Source organism: Schistocerca cancellata, chromosome 9 (assembly GCF_023864275.1).
Source record: "Schistocerca cancellata isolate TAMUIC-IGC-003103 chromosome 9, iqSchCanc2.1, whole genome shotgun sequence".
Lineage (NCBI taxonomy): Eukaryota > Metazoa > Arthropoda > Insecta > Orthoptera > Acrididae > Schistocerca > Schistocerca cancellata.
The window spans coordinates 511,957,751-511,984,761 of NC_064634.1; the positions used below are offsets into that span (position 1 = coordinate 511,957,751).

Consider the following 27,011-nt stretch of genomic DNA (forward strand, 5'->3'; position numbering starts at 1 on the left):
AATGAAACACCACTGTTTCGAAATAGTGAACCATAGCCGTTCCGAAACACTGAAACAGTTCCAGGTATCGATACACTGTATCGAAACATAGAAACAGTGGCCAAGTCTAGTTTGTAGATATCTGTGTATGTTGCTATTGTTGTAATGTTACTGAAGTTGTTCTACATTCTATTCAATGGTGGGTAAGCAAAGTGGTTGCAGAATAAATTATCTGAAAAATTCACGTAGAAAGCTTTATTTCTCTTTCTCCACAGACGTTCTAGCTAGACCTCAGGACGTCTACCAGCTGCTGGTGGCCGTTCGCCCTGGCGAGGTCCAGTGGGCTGCTCCCGCGGACGTCCCTGGCATCCTTGTCGGCCCCAGCCTCCAGCAGTGCCCTCACCGTGTCTACGTAGCCACGCTCCGCCGCCCAGTGCAGCGGCGTCTGCTCTTCGTCGTCCTTAGCGTTGGGGTCGGCAGAAGACGCCGTCAGCACCCGAACCACGGCTACGCGATCACTTCCTGCAGCGAAGTGCAGAGGGGTAGCCTCGTAGTCGTTCCTTGCGTCTACCTCCGCCCCGGCCCCAACCAGGCTCCTCACAACCTCCACATGTCCCCAGAATGCTGCCCAGTGCAAAGCAGTCCACTCCAAGTCGCTGTCCCTCGCCCTCACATCCGCCCCCGACGCGAGAAGCGCCTGCAGGTCCCCAACTGCCCCGTCCTTAGCCGCCTGGACCAGTCTTCTGTTCTTCTCCTCTTGAGAAAGGTTCCTGCACAAAACAGCAGGATAATTACACTTTCCTCCAAACACACACACACACACACACACACACACACACACACACCTCATTATGAGTTTTACCACAAAAGCCACACCGTGACTAACGTTAAAAGAAAAAGAATGTTGCCCGGTGACAAATAGCGAATCTGCAATAATCTCCTTTCTACGATACAGTAAAATGAGAACGTCTGTTTGTATTATGGTACAGATGTACAGAAGTACAGGGCTATTACAAATGACTGAAGCGATTTCATAAATTCACTGTAGCTCCATTCATTGACATATGGTCACGACACACTACAGATACGTAGAAAAACTCATAAAGTTTTGTTCTCCTGAAGCCGCACTTCAGGTTTCTGCGTCAGAGCGCTCGAGAGCGCAGTGAGACAAAATGGCGACAGGAGCCGAGAAAGCGTATGTCGTGCTTGAAATGCACTCACATCAGTCAGTCATAACAGTGCAACGACGCTTCAGGACGAAGTTCAACAAAGATCCACCAACTGCTAACTCCATTCGGCGATGGTATGCGCAGTTTAAAGCTTATGGATGCCTCTGTAAGGGGAAATCAACGGGTCGGCCTGCAGTGAGCGAAGAAACGGTTGAACGCGTGCGGGCAAGTTTCACGCGTAGCCCGCGGAAAATTGGCTCATGCCACAACTGGAGACCGACAGCGCCGACTTCATCTTTCAACAGGATGGTGCTCCACCGCACTTCCATCATGATGTTCGGCATTTCTTAAACAGGAGATTGGAAAACCGATGGATCGGTCGTGGTGGAGATCATGATCAGCAATTCATGTCATGGCCTCCACGCTCTCCCGACTTAATCCCCCATGCGATTTCTTTCTGTGGGGTTATGTGAAAGATTCAGTGTTTAAGCCTCCTCTACCAAGAAACGTGCCAGAACTGCGAGCTCGCATCAACGATGCTTTCGAACTCATTGATGGGGACATGCTGCGCCGAGTGTGGGAGGAACTTGATTATCGGCTTGATGTCTGCCGAATCACTAAAGGGGCACATATCGAACATTTGTGAATGCTTAAAAAAACTTTTTGAGTTTTTGTATGTGTGTGCAAAGCATTGTGAAAATATCTCAAATAATAAAGTTATTGTAGAGCTGTGAAATCGCTTCAATCATTTGTAATAACCCTGTATTGTCCTCTGTAAGTCACCATCCACTCTTCATTACAAGTTCGCATATTCCATCCTTCAAGAAATCGACTGATGACATTTTATCACATTGATTCTTGACACTGAATTCCTTGTTGCTCAGGAAGCTGTTATTAAGCAGTCATTGACGTCCATTGAAGGAAACGCATCCTGCAGTCAACACTAGTTTTCTGTGTGAAGCAATCCCTTCTAATGCTTACAAACATAATACAGAAAGTAGTCACATCTACAGATAATCACACAAAATTTTCTGCCATGGCAGTACTAATAATTGAATCCATTTATTTGCAAATATATAGATACAGTCTTGTTGGACAAAGCATCTTATTACCAGAAAGTCATTTAATCAAAATATTTCAAACATGGCAATGACAGTAACTGTGTAGCCACACCTCTATGCATGAATACAATTATTGTCACATGCCCACATGGACACTTGTTAGAATAAACGTTATTGTATGACAACCAACATGCAGACATGCAATCACTCACACAAACACACACACACACACACACACACACACACACACACACACACACACACACACACACATACATAATTTTAACCTAAATTGTTGCTGTGATATGTCTGAAGGCAACAACAAAACTTTCAAGTCAATGGGGATAAATTAATGTCTCACGAACTTATCTGAATTACCATTCGAAATACTGTTCCAAGAAATTACAGATTTCCTGAAAAAATTATAGGCTCCACACCACTGATGTGCACACTGAGAACTACACGACGTCATTTGCATGTGACAGCCTCTGTCACTAACAGACAATATCAGAACTACTTTATAACCTAAACACTATTAAGAAGAAATTTATTGCATTATTCAGCTAAGTGAGATTTTACAACTTCAACTTGTAAATCCACTTCGATCAACTGATCAAGTACTCACTTTCTTCCTCCATATATATATATATATATATATATATATATATATATATATATAGAGAGAGAGAGAGAGAGAGAGAGAGAGAGAGAGAGAGAGAGAGGAGCTAACGTCGCTCTTTCGACTGAAAAATCACACATTTCGTATATTCAAAATGGGTCTTAGTGTTCTGAAACTGTTTCAAGTAGTTTTGATCCAACAAGTTGGTTTACCCCCCACTGTGCTTTTCTGGGTGTGGCCTGGAGGAAGTGGCGCACCCGTGATTGCCTCTTGGGTACACAACGGTTGAAATGTAGCCTACAGTCTGACATGGAACACCAGCAATGTTCCAACACAGTTTTTAAAAAGCAGAGAGTACTGGCACCTGTCAGAGTGATGTCTACAGATTGAATCCTAAGCTGTAGAATTGGTGAGTTTAGTATGGAGCAACTGGGCTCGTTGACATACACACGCTTGACCGTCGCTGTAACCTGATGCAAACTGCTTAGGATCACTGATGTTGTACGACATTTAGCCTACCACGTACTCTCATTGTTTCCGTACGTTTTTGGAGTAGGCACTTTAATTACTTCACCATGAATTCCACTGCAAGAACCCCTCTGGATAGCCGAGTTACCAGAACGCTGTATTCTCTTAGGACAATCATGGGTGACCAGTGTGTTTGCCTGTTGAAAGGCTCGGTATTCTATAGTGTTACCTATAGCAGGAAGAGATTCTGTTTTCCATGAGTGTGGTTACTGGGGCAAGCTGTGGCATCAACTTGGAGGGGTGTGCCCAGGCTGTGGACTTAGGACGACCCTAGGAAGTTTGAGCGAGGTCAGGGCATGTGGTGAAGTAGCCAACTGGTTAAGGCGACTGTTTGTGATAGGCAAGAAATTGGCCTTGAAGTCTCAATATCGTTCAAATTTTAAGTGGTCACTACATATGGAAGTATCCAAAAAGCCAGTTAAAGAAAAAATATTTAAGATTCTCATAGTTTCTTAACACACAGTCCACAACTTGTCTGATGCATGCACATAATTTTTGTTTGGCAGTATGTTTCGACATGTGAGATTACTGACCTCAAGCAAAAGCAAGTTATTTTTACCAGCTATTGGCGAAAAGCAGTGCTCATGCCATAATTTTGATGCGCTTATGCCCATTTTCTCAATCTTGCTTGCTGTGGTGTAAATGTTCCCTACTGCCCTTTCAAGACGAGGCACACGAGAAAGAGGCGTAGAAGGCAGAACACCTTCAACTTCTGGCAGCATAGTAAATAATTTTCCAACCAATTTACCATCTAGATTAACAGTCGGCAAAATCGTATACAATTGTGTTAAGGCAGTGATGTCAGTTGATGTAGACACAACTCTCTTGGTACCTCTAATTTCCGTAGTCTTCTCATATGCATTTCCCCTTCAAATCCCGATTCGTCGGCGTTGAAAACAAATTCTTTACTGAACAATGGGATAAGTATGTTTATCTCATCTACAAATTTTCGGGCCGATTCCGCAGTTTGCTGCGCATCGTCAAGCTGACGCATCGTTGGAAATTTCGTTATCTTACGTCTTCCAATTCTATAGCACTCATTGAAATTATGCTACCATCCACTGCTCCCCTTGAAAGCACTGTAATTTATGTCGTGCGCAGGTTGATGTGCGTAAGGTGGTAGGCCACTATAATGCACATCCTGCAAATTTTATCGAGCATCTCGAAACACGCAACCACCAGGTTTTGTAACACGGCTCCTTGTGCCCCCTTGAATATCTGTATTTCTTCTTATACACTACACGATCATATTGATGCAAGCTTAATCGGAATCTGTTCATAATCGTTTTTTTACTATGCTGCGTTTAATCTTCCATGTACGTAATAATGTTTAGCACCCGCTCCTTGGACAACAATATTCCTTTACTAAGCTTCACTGTGGGCGTGATTTGTGGCTTCCTGTCCAGCAAGGATGATGAAATACACGGCTCGACATCTGTTTCAGTACCAGTTTCACCTGTGAAGCACATATTGTCATCATTGTAGTCCTCATGTACGTTGACCACCCAGTCGAGCGTATACGACACCACATTCCACTGACTCATCTTGCAGAAACGCTAATATTTCATGTGCCACTTCTTTCTCACTCTGCGAAATTCCTTCGGTTCCTTTCTGACGAAAAACTTCGACAATTGTTGTTGTAGATATAACACAATGTTTTCTTTACGGGTATTTGTCGTTGCCTTTGGTTTGCTTGGTATCAGCAGCACTAGCACTGAGCACTGTTGTGAGTTAGTCGCCGGCTAAGCAGTTCGGCTGCGTTCCGTGGCCTCGTGCTGTGCTCACCGTTGCACGCCTCCAGTCCGGCATCCTGCTGCCATTGCCAGGTACTATTGTGGTTGCTCGGTGGATGTCGAATGCTGTAAACATCGTTGGTCTTTTGTGACCTCACACTCAAGGGGTTCCTTGTCTGGTCTGTTCGCGGTGCTTCGTTTTCCGTGTGGCTGCAAAGGCAGTAAGAGAGACAGAGGCGCCGTATCTGGTAACCTAGAGACGGAGAAGGGAGCGCGCGCCCTGCAGGGCCGTGCTGGCGGCACGCGTCGCGTCGCGTCGCGCTCGCGCCCGCAGCGGCGCAGCGCAGGCAGTCCGCGTGTCGGTGCCGGGTTCGTGGCCCTGCAGCTGGGCCCGCTCCCGAGTCGTGATGCAGCCTGCGGTTTGGCTTCGGTTACGCCTCGCCTGTGGAACTACAGTGAGCATTCTCGAACTTTATAATCGAGTTCCTCGATCTTTGTACAGCTAACCGTAATCTCGCTGTGCTTGAGACTTACAGGTTCGCTTTAGGCAGTGGGGGCGAGCGTGAAGGCAAGTGTGTGCCCAGTTGTCCCACACTCGACTTAACTGCTGAAATTTTGAAGATATACAGGGCTATTACAAATGATTGAAGCGATTTCATATATTCACTGTATCTCCATTCATTGACATATGGTCACGACACACTACAGATACGTAAAAGAACTCATAAATGTTTGTTCGGCTGAAGCCGCACTTCAGGTTTCTGCCGTCAGAGCACTCGAGAGCGCAGTGAGACAAAATGGCGACAGGAGCCGAGAAAGCGTATGTCGTGCTTGAAATGCACTCACATCAGTCAGTCATAACAGTGCAACGACACTTCAGGATGAAGTTCAACAAAGATCCACCAACTGCTAACTCCATTCGGCGATGGTATGCGCAGTTTAAAGCTTCTGGATGCCTCTGTAAGGGGAAATCAACGGGTCGGCCTGTAGTGAGCGAAGAAACGGTTGAACGCGTGCGGGCAAGTTTCACGCGTAGCCCGCGAAAAATTGGCTCATGCCACAACTGGAGACCGACAGCGCCGACTTCATCTTTCAACAGGATGGTGCTCCACCGCACTTCCATCATGATGTTCGGCATTTCTTAAACAGGAGATTGGAAAACCGATGGATCGGTCGTGGTGGAGATCATGATCAGCAATGCATGTCATGGCCTCCACGCTCTCCCGACTTAACTCCATGCGATTTCTTTCTGTGGGGTTATGTGAAAGATTCTGTGTTTAAACCTCCTCTACCAAGAAACGTGCCAGAACTGCGAGCTCGCATCAACGATGCTTTCGAACTCACTGATGGGGACCTGCTGCGCCGAGTGTAGGAGGAACTTGATTATCGGCTTGATGTCTGCCGAATCACTAAAGGGGCACATATCGAACATTTGTGAATGTCTAAAAAAACTTTTTGAGTTTTTGTATGTGTGTGCAAAGCATTGTGAAAATATCTCAAATAATAAAGTTATTGTAGAGCTGTGAAATCGCTTCAATCATTTGTAATAACCCTGTATTTTTAACACAGCTGTGTACGGTTGTCTTTCATTGAAGCCATCTTGTGGCAATCGTGCGACGTAATTTATGCTGAAACTAATCGAATTTCTCTGTTTGTTACAGTGCTGTGTGCGATTTTGCCGTTTCCTGAAATAACTTGCACAGTGTGCTGAGGCAGTGGCAGCTGCAACAGGTTAGAACAAAAAGGCGCCATTCACTGTGTGTAGGCTGACTGAACGTTTGGTGCGCCATGGATTAGTACTACGGGGTAATGCATAACAGGCTCATATGTCCATGGCCGTTTGGGGATAAGGAAAAAATTTAACGACCATAATTTACAATGTCTATGTGTAGATATAATTCAAACTGTTCTCTGGAATTATTGGACTTAAATCATTTTTGGGAAAATAGTAATTATTCTCATTTTGCTTGAGACTACTTCGATGTACATAAATGTTTAATCGAAACTGTTTCTATTTTCTAAGAAAACAGCCTTAATTTTAAGTGTTGTCTAGAATTAACAGTATTTATGTATAGTTTTCTACTAGAAAGGAATGTTTTACTCATGTATGCCTCTTCCTGGATTGCTCACGTACCATTGCGTGTACTGTTGGCCTTAAAGTTAAAACAGATTTTGAGAAGAGCTCAGTGGCTGACTCCTCAGGAACCGCAGTCTCCACGCATACTAGCTCCAAGGTTAAGTTCTGCCCTTCACCTCACCCTCCTTTGGCATATTATTTGGTTTATCGCTTCCTGCTTATTATTCCTTGATCTTTTCCTTTTGATGATCGCTATAGACTTAGATTCACAATTATTTATATATACCGGGTGATCAAAAGGTCAGTATAAATTTGAAAAATTAATAAACCACAGAATAATGTAGATAGAGAGGTAAAAATTGACACACATGCTTGCAATGTCATGGGGTTTATTAGAACCAAGAAAAAAAAAAACAAAGTTCACAAAATGCCCGACAGATGGCGCTGGAGAGCAAAACGTCAGTGACTGCGCATGACAATCGTGTGTAAAAGGAGCTGTAATGAGAGAGAGAATCAGATGCGCCAGCAGTCGCAGCATGTTGACGTTACATGAAAAGGCGCTTTTAGTGAAGCTGTATTTACAGAATGGGGAATGTTAGCGTTCAGCGTTCAGCGTTACGATCCAATCCCATAGGAAGGGGATTCTAACGGGTAAAGGTCCGTTGACAAATGCAGCTGTGGCGAGAATGATTTCGAAGATCGAAATCACAGGTTGTTTAGACGATAGACCCCGTAGTGGCCGGCCGAGCCCAAGGCGTAATGCTGCTGAAACAGTTCAGAAAGAAATGGACACTGTAGGGGGTTCGTCGATGAACGGGGAAGTCTGCGCTCTTGCAGTCGCACGTCGCACCGGCATTGCATACACTACTGTTTGGTTTGCACTAAGGTGTATCCTCCGATGCTATCCGTACAAAATCCATCGGCATCATGAACTGTTACTTTGCGATTTAGTGAAGCGGAGGCCATTTACGGCGTGGGCGTTTCAAAAGATGGCGGAAGATGACGATTGGTTGAGTAACTTATTGTGGACCGACGAAACTCATTCCACGCTCCGTGGGCTGTCGACGCCCACAACTGCAGAATTTGGGCTACCGAAAATCCTAGAACTGTCGTGGAAACTCCATTGCACGACGTAAATGTGTTGGATGTGTTGGATTTACCACATCTAGCGTCATCGGGCCTTTTTTCTTCGAGGAAATGCGTGATTCTGATTTCGTAACTGCTACCGTGACGGGTGAGAGGTACGCCGATATGTTACAGAATCGCATCATCCCCAGCCTGGATGATAAACACCTGCTGGAACGTACGATGTTTATGCACGATGGCGCTCCACCCCATATTGCTAGACGCGTGAAAGATCTCTTGCGCGCGTCGTTTGGCGATGATCGTGTGCTCAGCCGCCACTTTCGTCATGCTTGGCCTCACAGGTCCACAGACCTCAGTACGTGTGATTATTGGCTTTGGGGTTACCTGAAGTCGCAAGTGTATCGTGATCGACCGACATCTCTTGGGATTCTGAAAGACGACATCCGACGTCAATGCCTCAATATAACTCCGGACATGCTTTACAGTGCTATTCACAATATTATTCCTCGACTACAGCTATTCTAAAGGAATGATGGTGGACATATTGAGCATTTCCTGTAAAGAACATCATCTTTGCTTTGTATTACTTTGTTATGCTAATTATTGCTATTCTGATCAGATGAAGCGTCATCTGTCGGACATTTTTTGAACTTGTGTAATTATTTGGTTCTAATAAAACCCCATGTCATTCCAAGGATGTGTATCAATTTGTACCTCTCTATCTACATTATTCTGTGATTTACTCGGTTTTCAAATTTATACTGACTTTTTGATCACCGGGTATATTATCAAGGCTTTTTGCAGCTGCAATGCATCAAACTCATTCCGAGATTCTTTCCGTCTAGAAACAATTTGGAAGATAGAGAACCATCACTGAAAACAGAAATTGCCTCCAGCACACAAATACGTTCACTACCTCTGGGTAAGAATTTAGTTTCTTAGGATCTTTGCAGTATAGGTGTGACGGATTTGTGTCCTGATTTGAAGATAATTCACACTACGAACGCGGAGAGGGATGTACAGAATCACTTATCGTCAACATTTATAGGAGGAACGACTTATCCGGACGGCTATAAGCTCTCCTTTACTGAAATCATTCACTAAAGCGACATTCCATATTTTACTGTAATACTTCATTAACGCCGCTGCAAGTCGTGCTATACATGTGGTGAACACGGCCTTGTAGTGATGTAACTCACTGCAGGAGAGAGATGGCAGCATCGTCAAGAGAGAGAGTGGAGCAAGCAGCTGCGACGCGGGGGCGGCTGCGACGCGGGGGCGGCCGTGGTCTGCGGTGGCCGGCGTGGGCGGGTGGGCGGCGGGCAGCGGCTCGCTGAGGGCAGTCGCGCTCGGGGGTCACCCGCACACAAGTAGCAGAAGGCAAACTGCCAGCGACAATAGAGCGTCTCGTAACAATAATGACTCACCAGTGGGCTAATCAGCAGTAATGGCTCACCTATGTAGACTGTTAGTATATTAGTTTAGCTACCCTCAGTAATAACGAAGATAGGAAAATGTATTGCTAGACCACTGGACGAAGTCGCAATTAGGAGTTACTTCGTATTTAAACACGTTGTCGAATAAAAATGTTGCGATATCGGGCAGTATCTGGAAGCACTGGGGGGAGAACAGTCACAGCCAGGGCTGGCAAATGCCTGGCCACCACAGACCATTGGGACGGCAGCGTCGGCCTCAATAATATTGTTGTAGCAGTCAGTCATTCTCCGGTATAGTTTGTTGTCTTACATATTAACATTATGTACTATTATGTTGCACCAGAGCAGAAGATTCACTGAATTTCACCTTCGAAATGACTGAAAGTTTAGTGATAGGAACACTATATGGAGCAGTATGTGTATAACGAAAAGTTCAAAGTACAGGGTAGTTTCACTTGAGCTAAAGAGTTTAATACTGTCTTGAACGTTAAGAACTGGCTATACGTGAGCAGAGAGAGTGATTCAAACATACGTACACACACCTGCTGATAGAAACGCCACACTGGCACCTTTCCTATCTGGACTGTACTGGCAGTCGACAGACTTTTTGGGAGACTTTCCAGTAGGCGCAGGCTTTTGTCTTGTGTAGCTGCTCAGCTCCTCACGTCTGCACGGGGCGCAGCTCAGCTCGGCCCTCACATGCTCGACGACGTGGTGTGTGGTGCGTGCTGCCTAGACGGAGGTCCGAAGTTCGACGGCGCCGAATGCTGAGTTCCCAGAAAGGGCGGTAAGCACATTAGCTAGCTCGCTTTTTGCACGAGTACTGGCGAGCCCGTTCTGTACCTGGTCAGTCCGGAGCCCGGTGTGACGGAACGCGCTGCTGTCTCCAGGCCCAACTGGCTGGGTCGCTGACCCACCCCAGAGGCAACGTGGCCGAGCAGCGCCGCCGCTCTCGGCAATGCAGCCTGGACGCAGCACGCCCGAGAGGGCCGCGGTTGCCGTCCACACGTTCCGAGTGTCCAGTAAACGCCTACTGCGAGTTGCTCAGTAAATGAACGTAATTAGATCGAGGATGTCAAATGAAAAACCTTTCAGGTGTCAAATTTCATTGGGCAACCAGTTTTAGCGTTTTACTACGCCATTTTCAGGCCCCTGACAGACGTGTAGGAATAATCTATCTCAGTTGTGATCAAAACAGGGGACAGCAATATTATCGACTCGGCAGGTGAGTGTTGAAGTGGTAATTGTAACAAATATCCACTAACACCAGTATTGCCGACTCCTGTTTTGATCACAACTGAGGTACATTATTCCTACACGTCTGTCAGGGGCCTGAAGATGGGGTAGTAAAATGCTAGAACGGGTTGCCCTATAAAATGAGGTTGAAAAATAACGGCTGAAAAGCCGGCAGCTGTGACCGAGCGATTCTAGGCACTTCAGTCCGGAACCGCGCGACTGCTACTGTCGCACGTTCGAATCCTCCCTCGGGCATAGATGTGTGTGATGTCCTTAGTTAGGTTTAAGTTTTTCTACGTTCTAGGGGACTGACGACTTCAGATGTTAAGTCCCATAGTTCTCAGAGCCATTTGAACCCTTTTTTTACGGCTGAAAGATGTTTAATTTGACATCCTCTACCGAACAGCCGAGTCCCGCAACAATCGCTAAAAAGATAGACATACAGAGATAATTAGATGGCTCGCAGTGTGGTCGAACTGAAAATCGTGGAGATAAGACTTCTAAGTAAGCTCTAACAAGTCATTTTCTACCTACGTTCCCTGCTAGGAAACAGAGTTTAATTTAGAGGTTCAGTGAATCTCTTATTAGAAGTCAATGAAAGCATCGTGAGTGCCTTACAGCACAGAAACATGTAAGGAAAGTAGCAAACATTGTTGCCTTGGATATATGCACACGCAGAGCCAGGCAACACAGACGAATCACTTATCTCGCACTTACCTGGTTTCTGACGGCGTCTGCAGGAGCACAGCTGTGGTCTCGTTGGCTTCCTGACCTCGTTCCACCGTGGAAGATTCTGAAACATGGAGTCACTGAGCAGCCCTTTGCCCTTACGCAGTACCTTATACAGGGTGAATCAGGAGGAAAGATACATGCTTTGTGGGGTAATAGTATCAGTGATTCTGAACAAAGAACGTCATATGAACATATTCCTAATAGTTTCCGAAGAAACTATTGCAAATAATGACAACAGGACAAATTGCAGGGGATAGTAAATGAAACATTGTGATTTGATGTTTCGTTTGCCGGCCGTGGTGGCCAAGCGGTTAAAGGCGCTACAGTCTGGAACCGCGCGACCGCTACGGTCGCAGGTTCGAATCCTGCATCGGGCATGGATGTGTGTGATGTCCTTAGGTTAGTTAGGTTTAACTAGTTCTAAGTTCTAGCCGACTGATGACCTTAGAAGTTAAGTCGCATAGTGCTCAGAGCCATTTGATGTTTCGTTTAATCATGTACATTTTCTCACAAAAGACGTTCAAAAAGTCTACCATCAGTTCCAACGCGTTTTTCAGACCTTATATACAGCTGCTTTGAGCTCATTCATACAGTCCTCTACTTGAGCACAAGCATGTAAAATATGAGCAAGGTGTTTCTCCTTTGTGTCCACTTCGCACGTACCGGTGTAAACCTCATTCTTAATCCAATCCCACAAATTGAGTAAGATCATCATTCGTATTCATGAACAGCGGCTTTGGAATTCTCATTGCAAAATCCAGAGGCAAAGATCACTGCACTGTACTCTGCTTATGTGACGACCTTGGCGCTTAAATACACTGACCTGTACGGTTTTCGCTGCACGCATAACAACACTGCAGTACACTGGTGCCACCAGTATAGTACTGAGACGCAGGGTAGAAAATATGTGTGCAGTGGCAGGACTCGTCGCCATGCCGTGTCTATGTGGTGTGTGCACTGAAGTGATCAGTAACGACAACACTACATATCCCCGTGACACCTTGGTTCTATTCGTATGAGAGTGCTGGTGAAGAAGAACATGAGACTGACATCTGTGATTCTCAGACAGCTGTATATTGGATATGCTTTATGCTTAAAAAAAAGTGTACGTTCATTTGGAGCTTCTTGTCCAGAATCACCAATACTATCACCCCTCAAGCTTGTTACATGGTATGCTAATTACAGCAATATGCCACAATGATGCCACAGGTGAATAGCTGTAAATCTGAAATAACCCCAATTTAAAAAAGCCCTATTTCCTTCAGCACATTTCATTTCTACAACAAACCCTAGAAGCGGTGGAGACATCAGTTCTATAATTTCTTTCTACACTTACCTGTTCAGGAAGCCATTCGAACTGGAGATCTAGCACAATACTAATATGGCGACAAGATAGTAATACTTTATTCAATAAGCTGTCCACTTGATTTATGTTGTTATTTAAGAAAACCACGGTATTGTAAGACTAGAATCTGTTTCATGCTGCCATTAACGGCAAGTGTTGCATGCTGCTAGGGAAGAACTGGTTCACACAGTGGGTCATCTGCTACTGACGTCTTGGGAGCCTTCCTGGGAATCACTAACTCGAAGTAACAAGCATAGTAGGACTTCTGATTCTCAGACCTCCTGCCATAGTCCAATATGACAACACCCAACCATGAATAGGACGATATGTCAGAGCCAACCGTATGTGTTTCCTTCTACTAACATATGTGCTATCGTTTTGTAGCTGATGTTACGCTACCACAGCATTGGAAATGGTACTGAAAACTAAGTGATTCCATTGACACAAGTTTTCAGTAACAACCTCGAACTGTCACTAAAGAAAATCTTAGTTCCAGTTCACAATCAGTATTTAGGATGTCCACAATAGATGCTAAAGCTGATCCTTTAAATGAGTTGTTAAGTTACTATTTATTTCTTGCAATTACTTTTTATCCACTAACACCAGTCGTTGTGGTTTTCTTTTTGAAACTGAAGTCTGAACTGCCTCCAAATAATACGGGAAACAACAAAGCCTGAAACAGATAATGTGAAAAACTTAAAGAGAAGAATATCTTCATTCGCGAAAATTACCAGGCGCTTAACCTAGATATGAATGCATCATAAAATAACAATCTCCACTGTCTTCAAGCAGTTGACGCCTCGTTCTCAGAAAATGAATTTGGGTTCAGTAAAAAATTAAAGAATCGCAGGAGAAAAATTAGATTTAAAATAATTTAGACAAACGTTCGGAAAGGAATTTATAGACATAAGAAGCTTCTGTCGATATACGGAAAGTGTTTCTTAATGTAAAGGGACAAAATAAAGCTTGTGGAACTGAAGGGAGTAGGAATAACTCAGAGGCACTTATAACTTATCTGGAAGCCTTACAAACACATGAGGAATGTTACTGATGGGTGCCCAACGCAGACAGGGGCACATACTGTATTTAGAAAGGTGCCATAAGAATATCCGCAAACGCTAATTATTTTTATGGTATAAATGCTAAATGTTTTCAGTTAGGTGTTTGAACATACAGTATATACATACATATTTTACAGTGTTTCAGAGTTAAAGGCTTTTTCAAACATGTCATTGTTTACACACATATACGTATTTCTTTTTATGCCTTGCTTATTGGCTAAATGTTTCCTATCAAAAATTTCCTTGCAGCCACACATAGATTTGTTGACATATTTTTAGTGTCAAATATTTCGTTTTATGTATCTTTTCGTGCACATGTACACATATAGTTTATAGTATTTATTTATTGAATGCTCTTATCATATGTCTGACTGTGAACAGAACTGTGTTTTTGTCTTCTTTTCATGTGTACTGTTTGACATGCATCCACAAAAATAATAGTTTTTGGCAACAATTAATTCAGATTCGATTTTCTAGTTACGTCGAGTATGAAGCTTACATTTTAGTGCCACTGAAAAAAAGGAAGATTTGTTTTTCAATTTTGTTTCTTGTTTCATTCCATCTAGTGCATACACGAACAAATCGTGTCCACAAGAATAAATCAGGAAGTTTTCGATGCACAAGAAGGGGACATACCGATGTCCATGAGAGAAGGATGGAGTTGCCAAACTTAATCTGTGTACTTGTAGCAACTGCAACTGTTTGTTTTATTGATAGTCACTGCAAATGCGAATCACATCAGAAATAGCATGCGTTTGAATATGAGTGACATATCTGTCGAAATCAATGGGACATGTGGCAACAGTAAATCTTCTCCTGTAATTACTCCATTTAAAATTGTAGCTTAGGTAACATCCATCAACATTTTCTTCAGAAAAAACCTAGTACCATAACAATGTCTTGGTTCATCTATGCCTGCAAGGAGAATAATAGGCACGTTAATTTTCAGCGTTAGAACTCATGGTGTCGGGCTTGACATATCTAGTAAATTCAAGAATTCGGTTCTACATCAGATAGCTTCGTCTTCATTAACTACATTAACAATAAAAAGATGCACTGTCACTTCGCGCGGTATTTCGTTTCTAATGTTGAAACAGACGACACTGGCTGCTAAAAAGCACGTGTGCTCTTGTCATTTGTAATTCTTTGCGAGTTCTGAAGAATCTCTGTAAGTCGATTCGTCTGTGTCTGCTCCAATACTGTTGAAAGTTATTGAAAATGTGGCAAACTATGTGTATTTATCCTTTGCCATTTCCCAGTCCCAACATTCGAAAGGATATGCAAAACGTTCAGTGGCTGTAATAGCAGTTGTAAACATTTATTGATCCTCAAACACCATTTATGTGTCACTATACAACCGACGATTTGGTTTGCCTTCCGTTCATCTGTGGCTGTGAGTTTGTCAACAATCAACAGAAAATAAGGTGAGTGCATCACCGAACAGCTGTTCAGTTCCATTCAACTCTCTCAGTTTAGAATAAAGAGCTTGCAACTGTTTTTTATCCACTGTAGAACATTAGTTCCATGTAACGAGCTGGCGTACATTACCCGTTACAGAATTTTTGTTGGTACTGTGTAGTAATGTCAACGATTTTCATATCCAACAGCCACTTCAGTCTGAATACGCTGTTTGGCGAACATCCAAAAGAGTTTCCCAATTCCGGATGATACGATTGCCAGTCGTGTTTGTGTGGTTACCAAATGAGAGTAAAATGCCTCTGGGCGCATATAGGAAATAGAATCCACCTCTTGGGCCTGCAATTGCATGTATAAGCAATATATATTATAAAAGTAGGTGTACAGTGTGCGTGCCGCTAAAATTCAGAAGCGAGACCCGGTACGGTCAAGGCAGTTATATGGCATGGTAGCCCTCTACCCCCATCCATGAAGAAGGTTCCCATTTTTACATGAAGGGCGTGCTTTTGAAGATATAAGAGCTGGGAAGTTTCGCCCTCTAGAAATTTCTACAACATTCCAGAAAATTCTAGAGTATTCGAGAACATCCAGACCTTCGAGAGTATTCAGGAGAATTCCACAACATTTCAAAATGTCCGAAATGTTACACAATGATCCAGGATGTTCTGGAATTTCGGGAATAGTCTGGAACATTCGGGAAGATCCCGCCGTCGTTTCGTAGATCAGTTCCTTATCAGTGACGAAAGCAGGAAACGGAATAGTAGTGCAATGAGTGAATGAAAACAAATAGTGAAGTGTGAGTACTCAAAGTATATAAATCGAAGATAAAGTGTGTAATAGCTACTTAGTGTATTTAGTGGTAAAAAGTTGATTGGATTTATATTTTATACAACCCCGAAACGTAAAAGAGGAGGAGATTTTGACAGTTCTGAAGCAAAATGGCGGAAATAGAAAGCACGTTTTAAGTTCCCAGCGAACAAGAATGAGCACCGCAAGAAGCAGAGAAAGGGAAGAACAACGTGATGGAAGGACTGAAGGATCAAGAATTGAGACACAATCTTATAATAAAAGACTGAGAACTCTAGACAGCCTTGAAAATATCACTCTACGATAAGCGCGGTAGAGGTCAAGTCAACAGTACAACCTAACAAATGAAGCATTCCACAGCGATGCAACGAAAGAATATAACAAACATAAACACGCCGTAATCGTAGAAATGAATTACATCTGCCAGTTCTGCAAAGCGAAAAAATTTAGCACAGAAACAACAGTAGTCTGTTTATGGATGGAAAAATTCAATTAGCACCACTGGAGCAGGAAAACTGTAGAGCGAAACACTTTTTTCAAAATATAAAACTGTACTACGCCTGCTTGCAAATGACTTCTTTCAGTCTCACTTCGATCAACACTAAGAGAGATGAAATCGATTAGGTTTATGCCATCCAAGGGCAAATCTATGACAACGTGGGATCATTACTACCGCTACCCAACAAAGATCACGAATTTCTGCAAGTATATTTCATCACAAAATAAGAAACAGAGATTGATCAACGGTGAACAACTATTACCTCATAAAATTCACATGCAACTTACCGTGGCCAGAAATCAAGGAGCAGCCAAGATACGGGTTAGCCCCCATGCATCGACACGACATAATAGCCTGAGTTTTCCGACAAAAGCAAGTGAGATTTATTTAAGTTATCACAAAATACGACATCTCTGCAACCGTTAGATGTGGATGTACGCAATGGAATGGCAAAAACGAGGACTGCCTCACAAAATCTCATATGGCTACGCGACAGAACTAATCCCACGGATATCGAAAAAATCATCCAAGGTGAAACCGGTCCACAAGAACATCCGGAAATGTACGACATAGTAGTGAAAAACATGGTTCACGGACCATACGGGCCATTTAAATCCGGTTTACCATGTATGACTAATGGACAATGTACAAAAAAGCATTCAAAACCTTGCTTGGACGACGCACAAACAGGAGTTGATGGCTATCTCAAATATAGAAGACTATCAACCAAAAACGGTGGCTTCACACCAAAAATACGAATACGAAGCAGCGACGAACTGGAAACAGGCATCCGTGAGTAGTACCATAGAACACATCACTTTCCAAAATGTTCCTAGCACCCATAAACGTAGAATACTGCAATTCAGTGAAATCCATCAAATATCTGTAAGTATGTGAGCAAAGGCAGCGACTTGCCAGGACAGCGAACAGCAACGAAGCAGCGTGGCGGATTTTCGGTTTTCCCATATACAAACGCGAACCATCTGCGCAACATCTAGCAGTTCATTTGGAGAATGGACAGAGAATTTACTTCACAAAAGACGCCGCCATAAAAATAGCAAGCGGAACCATCTCAGAAAACAGCACTGACAGCATTTTACCAACTCTTCCAAACGGATCCACTCGCAATAACATTACTATGTGTCGACGTCCCTATCTACAGTATCATACGTCGAGGACAACGAGAAAAATCTTACAACGACGAAATTAAGGAATTCCAGTAGAAGATCATCTGGGAATCACATAAACGGGCGCACTACGCGAGTATACACCGTATATCAGAACAACGCGGAATGCTTCTATCTCCGGATGTTGCTACACAAAATACGGCGACCAACAAGTTTCACAGATCTCAAGACTGTTGACGGTTGCTTATGCAGCCTCAGATGAATAAATGAGAGACTTATTCGCCATAATTGTAACAACATGTAACCCATCGAATCGAAAACAGCTACGAGACTCCAAAGAGAGTATTACTGTTGACATACTATACCAAATCCGACAAGCTCATCCTGAACTGAATTCAACAACGATATATTCAATGAAACACTTATTCGCCTAGAAGATAAATATTTAGTAATAAACAACCAACCTTAGTACAATTTGAGATGCAAGCACCACGAAAAGATGCTATCAGTGTGCTTAACTTCGAAACTACAAAGGTAAAAAAGCTACGACGTCAACGACCTACTTCAATACATTGCTCATAACAAACCACTCTTCAGTGACAATAAAAAGGAGATTTACAACGTTATTATGCACCGCATCGGCGACAACACTGGGGGAATTATTTACTTGGACATAATAGGCGGCAGCGCAAAAATGTTTCCAAAAATCGATCGCTGGCGGAAATACGTGCTAAATAACATATCGAACTTGCACTGGCATCATCCGACATTGTACCCATGCTTATAGGAGGAGGACGAACGGCCCATTCCGCCCTACAACTACCGCTGAATTCAGCCGAAGATCTATTCCCGGTATGTAAAATCTCAAGAGCATCTGGACGGGGCGAACTTCTAAAGCAAGCTAAAATTATCTTGTGGGACGAATGCACAATGGTACACAGGAAATGACTCGACGCCATGGAGACTTGCGAGGAAACTCTGAAGTGAAAGGAGGAGCTGTACTCAGGAGATTTTCGACAAACCCTTTCGCTTATCCCCAAGTCAACACCAGCAGACGAGATAACAGCATGCTGAACAAAAATCACACCGCTGGCCATACATGCAAATACTGTGACTAAGAAAAAATATGACAGTTGAACTATCGAAAGACGACTAACTCATCGGCCAAATTTATTGAAATATTGTTCATGACTGTACAAATCCGGGCTGCCTACTGAAAAGGCCAATTTTGGCAATTTAACAAAAATATCGTTGACGATATAAACTTTAATATTCAAAAGAAAGTTCCCGGTGAACAGAGAATGTACAAATCAATCGACTCGATGGTAAAAGTTGAAGAAAGTGTGAACGTCCCTATAGAATTTCTAATATCTTTCCATTACACTGCCACTGACTTAAAATTGGATCTCCGATCATACCTCTCAGAAATTTCAGCTCATCAAAACTATGTAATGAAATAATGATGATCGTCAAACAGCTGTTGAATAACATCTTCGAGGCAGAACTTATGACTGGAAAGTACGAAGGACACACACTACTTGCCCCCAAAATGCCACTGATCTCTACTGCATTACCATTCCAATTTAAATTACTGCAATTTCCAACCAGATTAGCTTTCAGTTTTACAATTAACAAAGAGCAAGCACTAACTTTAAAATATTGCGGCATCAACCTCAACGAAGACCCCTGCTTCTCTCACGGTCAACTATACGTAGCTTGCTGAGCAGTAGGAAATTTGAAAAATTTGTATATATATATATATATATATATATATATATATATATATATATCCTGGATAGCTAAAAGAAAAATGTTGTTAATAAACAAATATTGTGAATAGTTTATGTTTGCAAAAAAAGTTTTTACCTCTTATAATTTCAAGTTTATTCTTCTATTCCAACTACCATACAATCTCATATCAACTCCTTGAGCGAAGCCGGGTATCACAGATAGTTCTAGCATAAGAAATGATTTGTTCTGGTGCCTGTTTCGGAAGATTAGTTTGAACAAATGTACCTAACCTGTCGACATCAGGAAGTGTTTTTCGTTGCAAATCACGATAAAAACGTCGTTTGCAGATTGATTCAGTGCAGACTTCCCAACTGTTTTGCTAGCAGTTGCCAAACATACGTCCTCAGTCAAAACCAGTGGCGCATTGGTATTAACTGAATATCTGGATTTTGATTCGTAACACGCAAACGATGTAGTATGTCTTCCCTCAAGTATTCTTTGCATTCTTCTCAGAAGTCGTTTGGTTACGACGGGAGGCACGTCACAAGTAATGTACGTATATGGGGTGGCTGAGCAGCTCAGTACTTCAGCGAGTGACGTGCCGCAATGTGCATAACTCTGAAGACGATTTAATTCCTGGCAAGAGTTCTCAATTCTCGGAAGGACAACAGTCTACGTAGGTTGATTGACAGTTATCATAAGTGAGAGCATTTAGTTTTGTTCGCGTGAATAGCATACAGGCGGCCTAATGTGACGATGTAACATAAAATGGGACATCCTGAAAATACTTTACCTAATTTACAATGTTAAAATCTGTTCACAAATACATTCTATATTATGTAATATTCTGGCACTTCGGAGTAAAGTCTTAGCAGATATTACGCTTTCATGATTAGAAAATATCCAGTTAACGTTGTTGGCGGTGTTAACAACATTCTTATACGTGTATTGTCTGTCATAAAGCACAAGTACCGTCCATTTTAGAAGTGAGCTGTCAAATAAACAACTGTTAGTTGTCCCAGTTACTACTAGTCGCTTGTTGCGTTTTCCCTGCCATAACTCTTCAGGTTTTGAAATGTTTGATCATGTGTTTAATGCATTTCATCAAACTGCACTACTCGATACTATTGTGTGATTTGTGAGTTTTCGAGAGTAACTGTGAATGCGGTACATCCTAACCATTATTGTCCTTAACATCATTGCTTAGTACTTTTAAAGTGATGGATTGTTCACCATCTTCAGTTTATCGTGTATAGAAGAGTAGATAGCCACCACTGCAGTTAAATGCCTTGGACCATTAATATCGGATTGTATGGTGAAGTGTTGAATAAGCCACATGGACGTTGATGACAACTTCAGATAAGACTGGATCAATGTCAGCAACTGGTATTTCCGCTGAGACGATTCGACAGTTTGATGTGGTGCGACTTTATCGATTAATCAGATTAACATGTGTGCAGGTAGCAATGCTCTTTTTCACCATTCAGTGCAATACATCCAACAACGTGTCTCTAGAAAAACATAATGGTTCTTAGTGAAATCCATTAAAGGTTTCAATTTTTGTTTCAACACAGGTACAGAAATATTACGACGATCCGATGATGATTGTCCAGTTAACAGAAGGTCGTTTATTTCACGCCATACGGGATTGCATGTGAATGTGACAAAAGACTGGGCGGTCATATGTCATTATATCTTGTGTATATTCATGCATGTAATGCAACCAGTAGTACGACTGTTGTAGACAATTCGATGCGATTCATACTACTGTCATAAACAACTGCACTAAATAAATGAGTGTACTCCTTGTAACGCAACTTGGTTTGATTTATTCGAATGCTGAGGAGTTTATCGGTCTCGATTGTCGCATACATATCCATAATGTACTGATGTAACAATTGTAGATGTTTTAAAATGCTACTTTTAGCGTTTTCAAATATCCTCAATTGATATGGATACCAAATTCCTTTTCGTTTCGTAATCCGCTTATGAAATTAGGGATATTGGTCTGTCATTTTGCGTGTCCGTTCTTTTACCCTTCTTGTATACTGGAGTCATCTGCACTTTTTTACAATCGCTTGGTACTTTGTGCTTAGCAAAGATTCACGATAAATGCGAGCTAGGCAATGGGCCATTGCCGTAGAGTACTCTTTGCAAAATCGAACTGGGATTCCATCTGTACCTGGCGATTTATTTGGTTTCAGATCTTTCAAAAAAAGTTGATTCAAATGGCTCTTAGCACTATGGGACTCAACATCTGAGGTCCCATAGAAATTAGAACTACTTAAACGTAACTAACCTAAGGACGTCACACACATCCATGCCCGAGGCGGGATTCGAACCTGCGACCGTAGGAGTCACGCGATTCCGGACTGAAGTGCCTAGAACCGCACGGCCACTGCGGCCGGCCAAATCTTTCAGTTGTTTCTCTAAGCCAGGTATGCTTATTACTCTGTCGATAATACGAGTACGAAAGTAAGTTTTTACAATTCTCCTGAGTGAACGATTTCTTGAATATGAAATTTAAAACGTGGGCTTTCGTTCTGCTATCTTCAACCGCCACGCCGGACTGGTCAACAAGGGACTGAATGGAAGCCTTAGACCCGCTTACCAGAATTTTCTCGGGTTTTCTGCCAGATCTTTTGCTGATGTGTGACGGTGGTAGTTGTATGCTTCGCGTATCGATCTCATTTGTGTGTTCCCTTTTGAACAGTCTCTGCTTTTTCAGCATCCGCCGAATTTCGTTATTAAACCATGGTTGGCCGTTTACATTCTTTATCCACTTACTATGCACGTAACTCTCCAGACCACGATTTACAATCTGCTTAAACTTTGCCCGTAGTTCGTCTATATCCATCTTACTAGAACTAAGTGATGCCAAATTACTGTGTACTGCTTATCTGCTCTAACTTGCAGAAACACCCTCCTAGCCTTGTTGACGGATTTATTAACTTTCGTAATCATAGTTGCTATAATGACATCACGATCGGTAATTCCTGTTTCTATACTGACGTTGTCGATAAGACTTGGCCCTGACATTGTCGATAAGGTCCGAACTATCTGTAGCTACAAGCTCTAAGAAATTTCCATTGCGTGGGGGCTGACGAGCGAGCTGCTCAAGACAAATTTCAGAAAACGTGTTCAGAAGTATGACTGTCTGGCTGTACCCACCGCAATGAACCCATGGACATTCCAGTCTATAATCGACAGGTTAAAGTCGCTTTCAACTAGTATTGCATGATTTGGGCATTTACGTGCTATTGACCGAAAGTTCCTTTGGATGACTCTAGAACTGTCACAGCAGAGTCGGATGACCGGTAAAAACATTCAACAGTTAACTTGGTTTCACGTAGACCTGTTATACGCGACCAGATGACTACAATGTCACACTCAACTTCCACCTCAATAGCAAGAAAAATTTTTTCTACTGCAATGAACATTCCCCCTCCTATGGCCTCTAATTTGTTTTTACTATTTACATTCCACGATTCGCTAAATATCTCAGAGGTTTTGAAACGGAACTTGTTGTACCGGTCCAATGTATTAATAAATTGCTAGGACGCAGAAATTATTAGCAAGAGTTTCTTCTCTTGCAGGTAATACCTCCGCTGGTGTCCAAAAGGAGAGAATAGACTAAACGGTGTTATTTATTGAATTTTTTTCTGTTGTGTACCACGTTTCCCATTTTCCTTTCCTTTGTGCGGCCTGGACTGTATAAATGAGTGAGTGTGTGAACTAGCAGAAAGCTTTAGGCACATATTTAACACTGCATGAATGGTCGTTCTGGGGTAGGGTAGTACCAACCCCCCAAGCGTGAACAAGTTTAGCGGAGACCAAGTTTGCAGGTCAGGGCAAAGATGACACGTAGGCGCGCGTATTGGCTCTGTCAGGTTGGCGCGCCAACCCCACCACGTTTTTAAGTGGGACGGTTGGGCGAATTCGGTTGGAAGAGCACTTGTTCCTGGGTCGTGGTGCTGGACACACATGGAGAGGAGCTCTCGTTTTGGTAATGTTAACATAGGTATTAGATTGTCTGAAATCTGCTCTGTAATGAAGTCCAGATCTTGAAATCAGGCACGAAATTACCACTGAACCCCATAAGGGAATTGATTTTCTTAATTTAATCGAATTTCAGTAGACCTTGCGTTAGTGCCTTGTTCAGGCAACGCACCATGTGGCTTAAGCTCACGGTCACGTTATTGCTCAGTGCTTAACGGAAATTCACTCATTCAATGTATTTTAATCTGCTCTTCCATTTACAGTAATATTTTGTTTTTTTTTTATTTATTTTCCATATGTTTTCTTTGTGAACTTGGTTTCGCGCCACGTGGTCCGTTGGAGCAACCGCCGCATTGATAAATTGTAGTTTCAGCCTGAAAATATATTGTGCACGATGAATAATCATACGATAGTGAGCGAGGGTGAAATAGGGAAGGAATAATCGTGTGGGTCCATATTTTTCTGGGTTTCTGTTGGCTACTGAAACTTGGCCATGTGGGTTGAACAGCATTGAAGTGATGTTTCTTGTGCACCCCCATAGCGAGTTGATTTGTTGGCGATGATGTGCGTTAAGTAAAATACACGTGCCACTAGGAAAAGTATCGGATTTTAATGCCCACTGATTTGATAAAGATTTGCGAAATACTCTTCCACCCTCACCTATTTTTGCTTGTATTGTCTTTCGCAACTTGTTCTGAGTAATCTATAGTAACTGAATGTAATAACCGAGGGTTTAGGTATAATTGTGCGGTTGTATAGAATTACATTGAAGCCAGGTCTGTGCTCCTCTGTCCCATTCCATAATTACGTGGCGAAACTGAACCATATTAGCTAGAGACCGGTTTTGATGTACATTGTAAGAGAAACACGATAAATTGTTGAAATACCATCGGTACTGAATAAATATCAATTAATCTCTACCCTCGACTGATTATTTACTCCTTCCATCATAAAGAATAGGTGGCAGTCAGTACCACAGTCGAATTCTGGGTCATGAAAGCAAATAAAAGCTAGATAATGCCTATTAAGCCCTGTATAGGTGCCTTATGTTGTGGTTAAAAAAGTGCGTTATCCGTTGCGTTCAAATTTCTACCGGTTCGTTAAAACATTGCGCTAGAAATTATTAATACCCAGCAATAACTCGCAGGGGCCAGTAATTCCGTGGATCACACGAATTTAAGAAACCATTTACTACAGACGTTAGCTTGCAGGAATGGTAGGACATGTCAAAGCGACGGTAATCTGCCTACTTAGATGGACTTATACCACCACCAATACTGGAAGGTTACGTTGCAGTTTCAACATCCGGTTGCAGGCAGCTCTCTTCCCCAAGAAAAATTTGAGCTCGAGAACTTTGGTTTAGTACCACGCCTCTTCACACAGCATTCTTCTATCGCACGTCACAGTATTTCGCTCTATGAAATTCAAACGTGTCTATTTTGTAATGAACACCATGAACTTGTACTCAGGACAGTGGAAATTAGTAAGTCCTGTCATGTCTTTCCCGATCGCAGTAGGTCGGTTTGACATCTTACCCCGTCAAAAAGAACTCGCAATTAACACTGGGTGGGATTATTTGTGACCGGGAGAATAAGAACTCTTCAGAAAATTTGCACTGTTTTTGTCTAGTAGCTGATAACTTTCTCTTTTGTGTGAAAAAATGTCGTTGTCTAATAGTGAATAATCCGTTAATTCGAATAATACCCAAGGCTGGTGTAGTTTCTCGATTTGATTACGTTCATTTTGTCACTGTCTGCTACATAAAAGAAAATAGCTCTTTCTAATATTTCAGCAGTTGTAACACATGCCAAATAAGCGAGACTGCTTTGCCACAAATATTCATTTTTATCTAGCTCGTGTACCTAAATAACACGACAGAACATAATTCATGAAGTACCAGTATCAAATACGTATTAAGCTTATCACAGACAAAACGTTTATGCTAGGTAATAGTTTCACATTTCATTTATATCTTCCAGTTTCTCAGAGGTCTAAAAGTGGTAGCAGTACGAAATGTTTATATAAATTTGGAAGCGTCATATTCTTCCATATAATTTGTGTGATGTTCCTGTCTCTTCTCCTCCCACGTTCTAACAAACAATCTTGCCATCATTAGATCTGTACTATTCCTGTCACTGTCATAACTTATTCTCCCGTTAAATTCGCTAACCCTGCCGGAATCACCAGTTAATTTGTCCCGCGTTTATTCTCCGGTTAGGCGTCACGTATTCGTACAATGCGTTTTCCGCGAAATTCCGAGAATAGAACTTACGCGGCTGCTAACCGGAAGCTGTACAACTGTCCCTCAGTAATGTAGCAATCTGGCAAACATTTTCTGTCAAAATTTCATTTTGCTGGATATCGCTGAGAAGATAATATGTAATCTTTTTTACCTGTTATTCTTGTTAGTCGTTTATTTCCACTGTGGTAGTTTGAATCTACGGATGTCGTTAATAATTATGACAACACTTATCATTCGCACACTCAATCAACAACATTAACATTGATTGGCATTCACCCGTTCGGTTTTTTATTCGGCCCCGTTAGTATAGCCGCGTCGCCTTTTGTCTGCGCGAAAGTTTTTTACCTCTTGATGCGACGGGGATTTCCCTGGCAGATACATCACTTACACTATGCACGCATTCTAAAGACAACTTATGATTCGTTCAGAAATCAACTTACATGTTCAAAAATGTTCAAAAACCAACAGGGATGCGTTTCAAAGTCGTATGAAAAATCGATAGACCAATATGCTCTGGTTGCTAGGAGGTTCGTGAAACAAGATTTTTTCCTTCTTTGGCGATCCCGGTTCGCCCGCCTCCCCTCCCTTCCCACCTAAACCTGTTCCTGCGCTAGTGCGACCTATTCTCGAGTACTGCCCGAGGGTCTGGGATCTGTACGAGGTCGGGTTAAAGGGAGACACCGAAACAATTCTAGGTGGGCTAGATTTCAAACTGATATGTTCCAACAACACGCAAGTGTTGAAGCGGAGAACTCAAACGGGAATTCCTGACGAGAACGCGACGTTCTTTTCAAGGAACACCACTGAGAACCGGCAATTGAAGCTGACTGCCGAAATATTCTATTGTCTCCAACATACATAGCGTGTAAGGACCACAAAGGTAAGATACGAAAAACTGGGGAACATACGGACGCATGCGTATAGATAGTCGTTTTTCCTTCGTTCTGTTTCCGTGTGGAACAGGAACGGAGTTGAGTATTAGTGGTATAGGGTACCCTCCGCCATGTGCCATAAGGTGGAGTGCGGAGAAGCGATGTAGATGTAGATACATCCTCACTAAACGTAAGCGATTTTTCACTATTTCAATATTTACATTTAGCAACTCTGGAAGTTTGCAATTACTTTCAC

At 42.5% G+C, this 27,011-nt stretch overlaps 1 protein-coding gene across 1 annotated transcript in view; it reads right to left on the reverse strand.

The window, feature by feature from the left end:
* Positions 1-219: 219 nt before the first annotated feature.
* The window catches only part of LOC126100897 (CARD- and ANK-domain containing inflammasome adapter protein-like), a 37,257-nt gene continuing 10,465 nt past the window's right edge, over positions 220-27,011 (reverse strand). Inside the window, exons 3-4 of the mRNA XM_049911563.1 lie at positions 11,642-11,717; positions 220-749 (exon numbers count right to left, since the gene is read on the reverse strand). Coding sequence (XP_049767520.1) covers positions 260-749; positions 11,642-11,717 — 566 coding nt within the window. The 3' untranslated portion in view covers positions 220-259. The remainder of the gene's footprint in view (positions 750-11,641; positions 11,718-27,011) is intronic.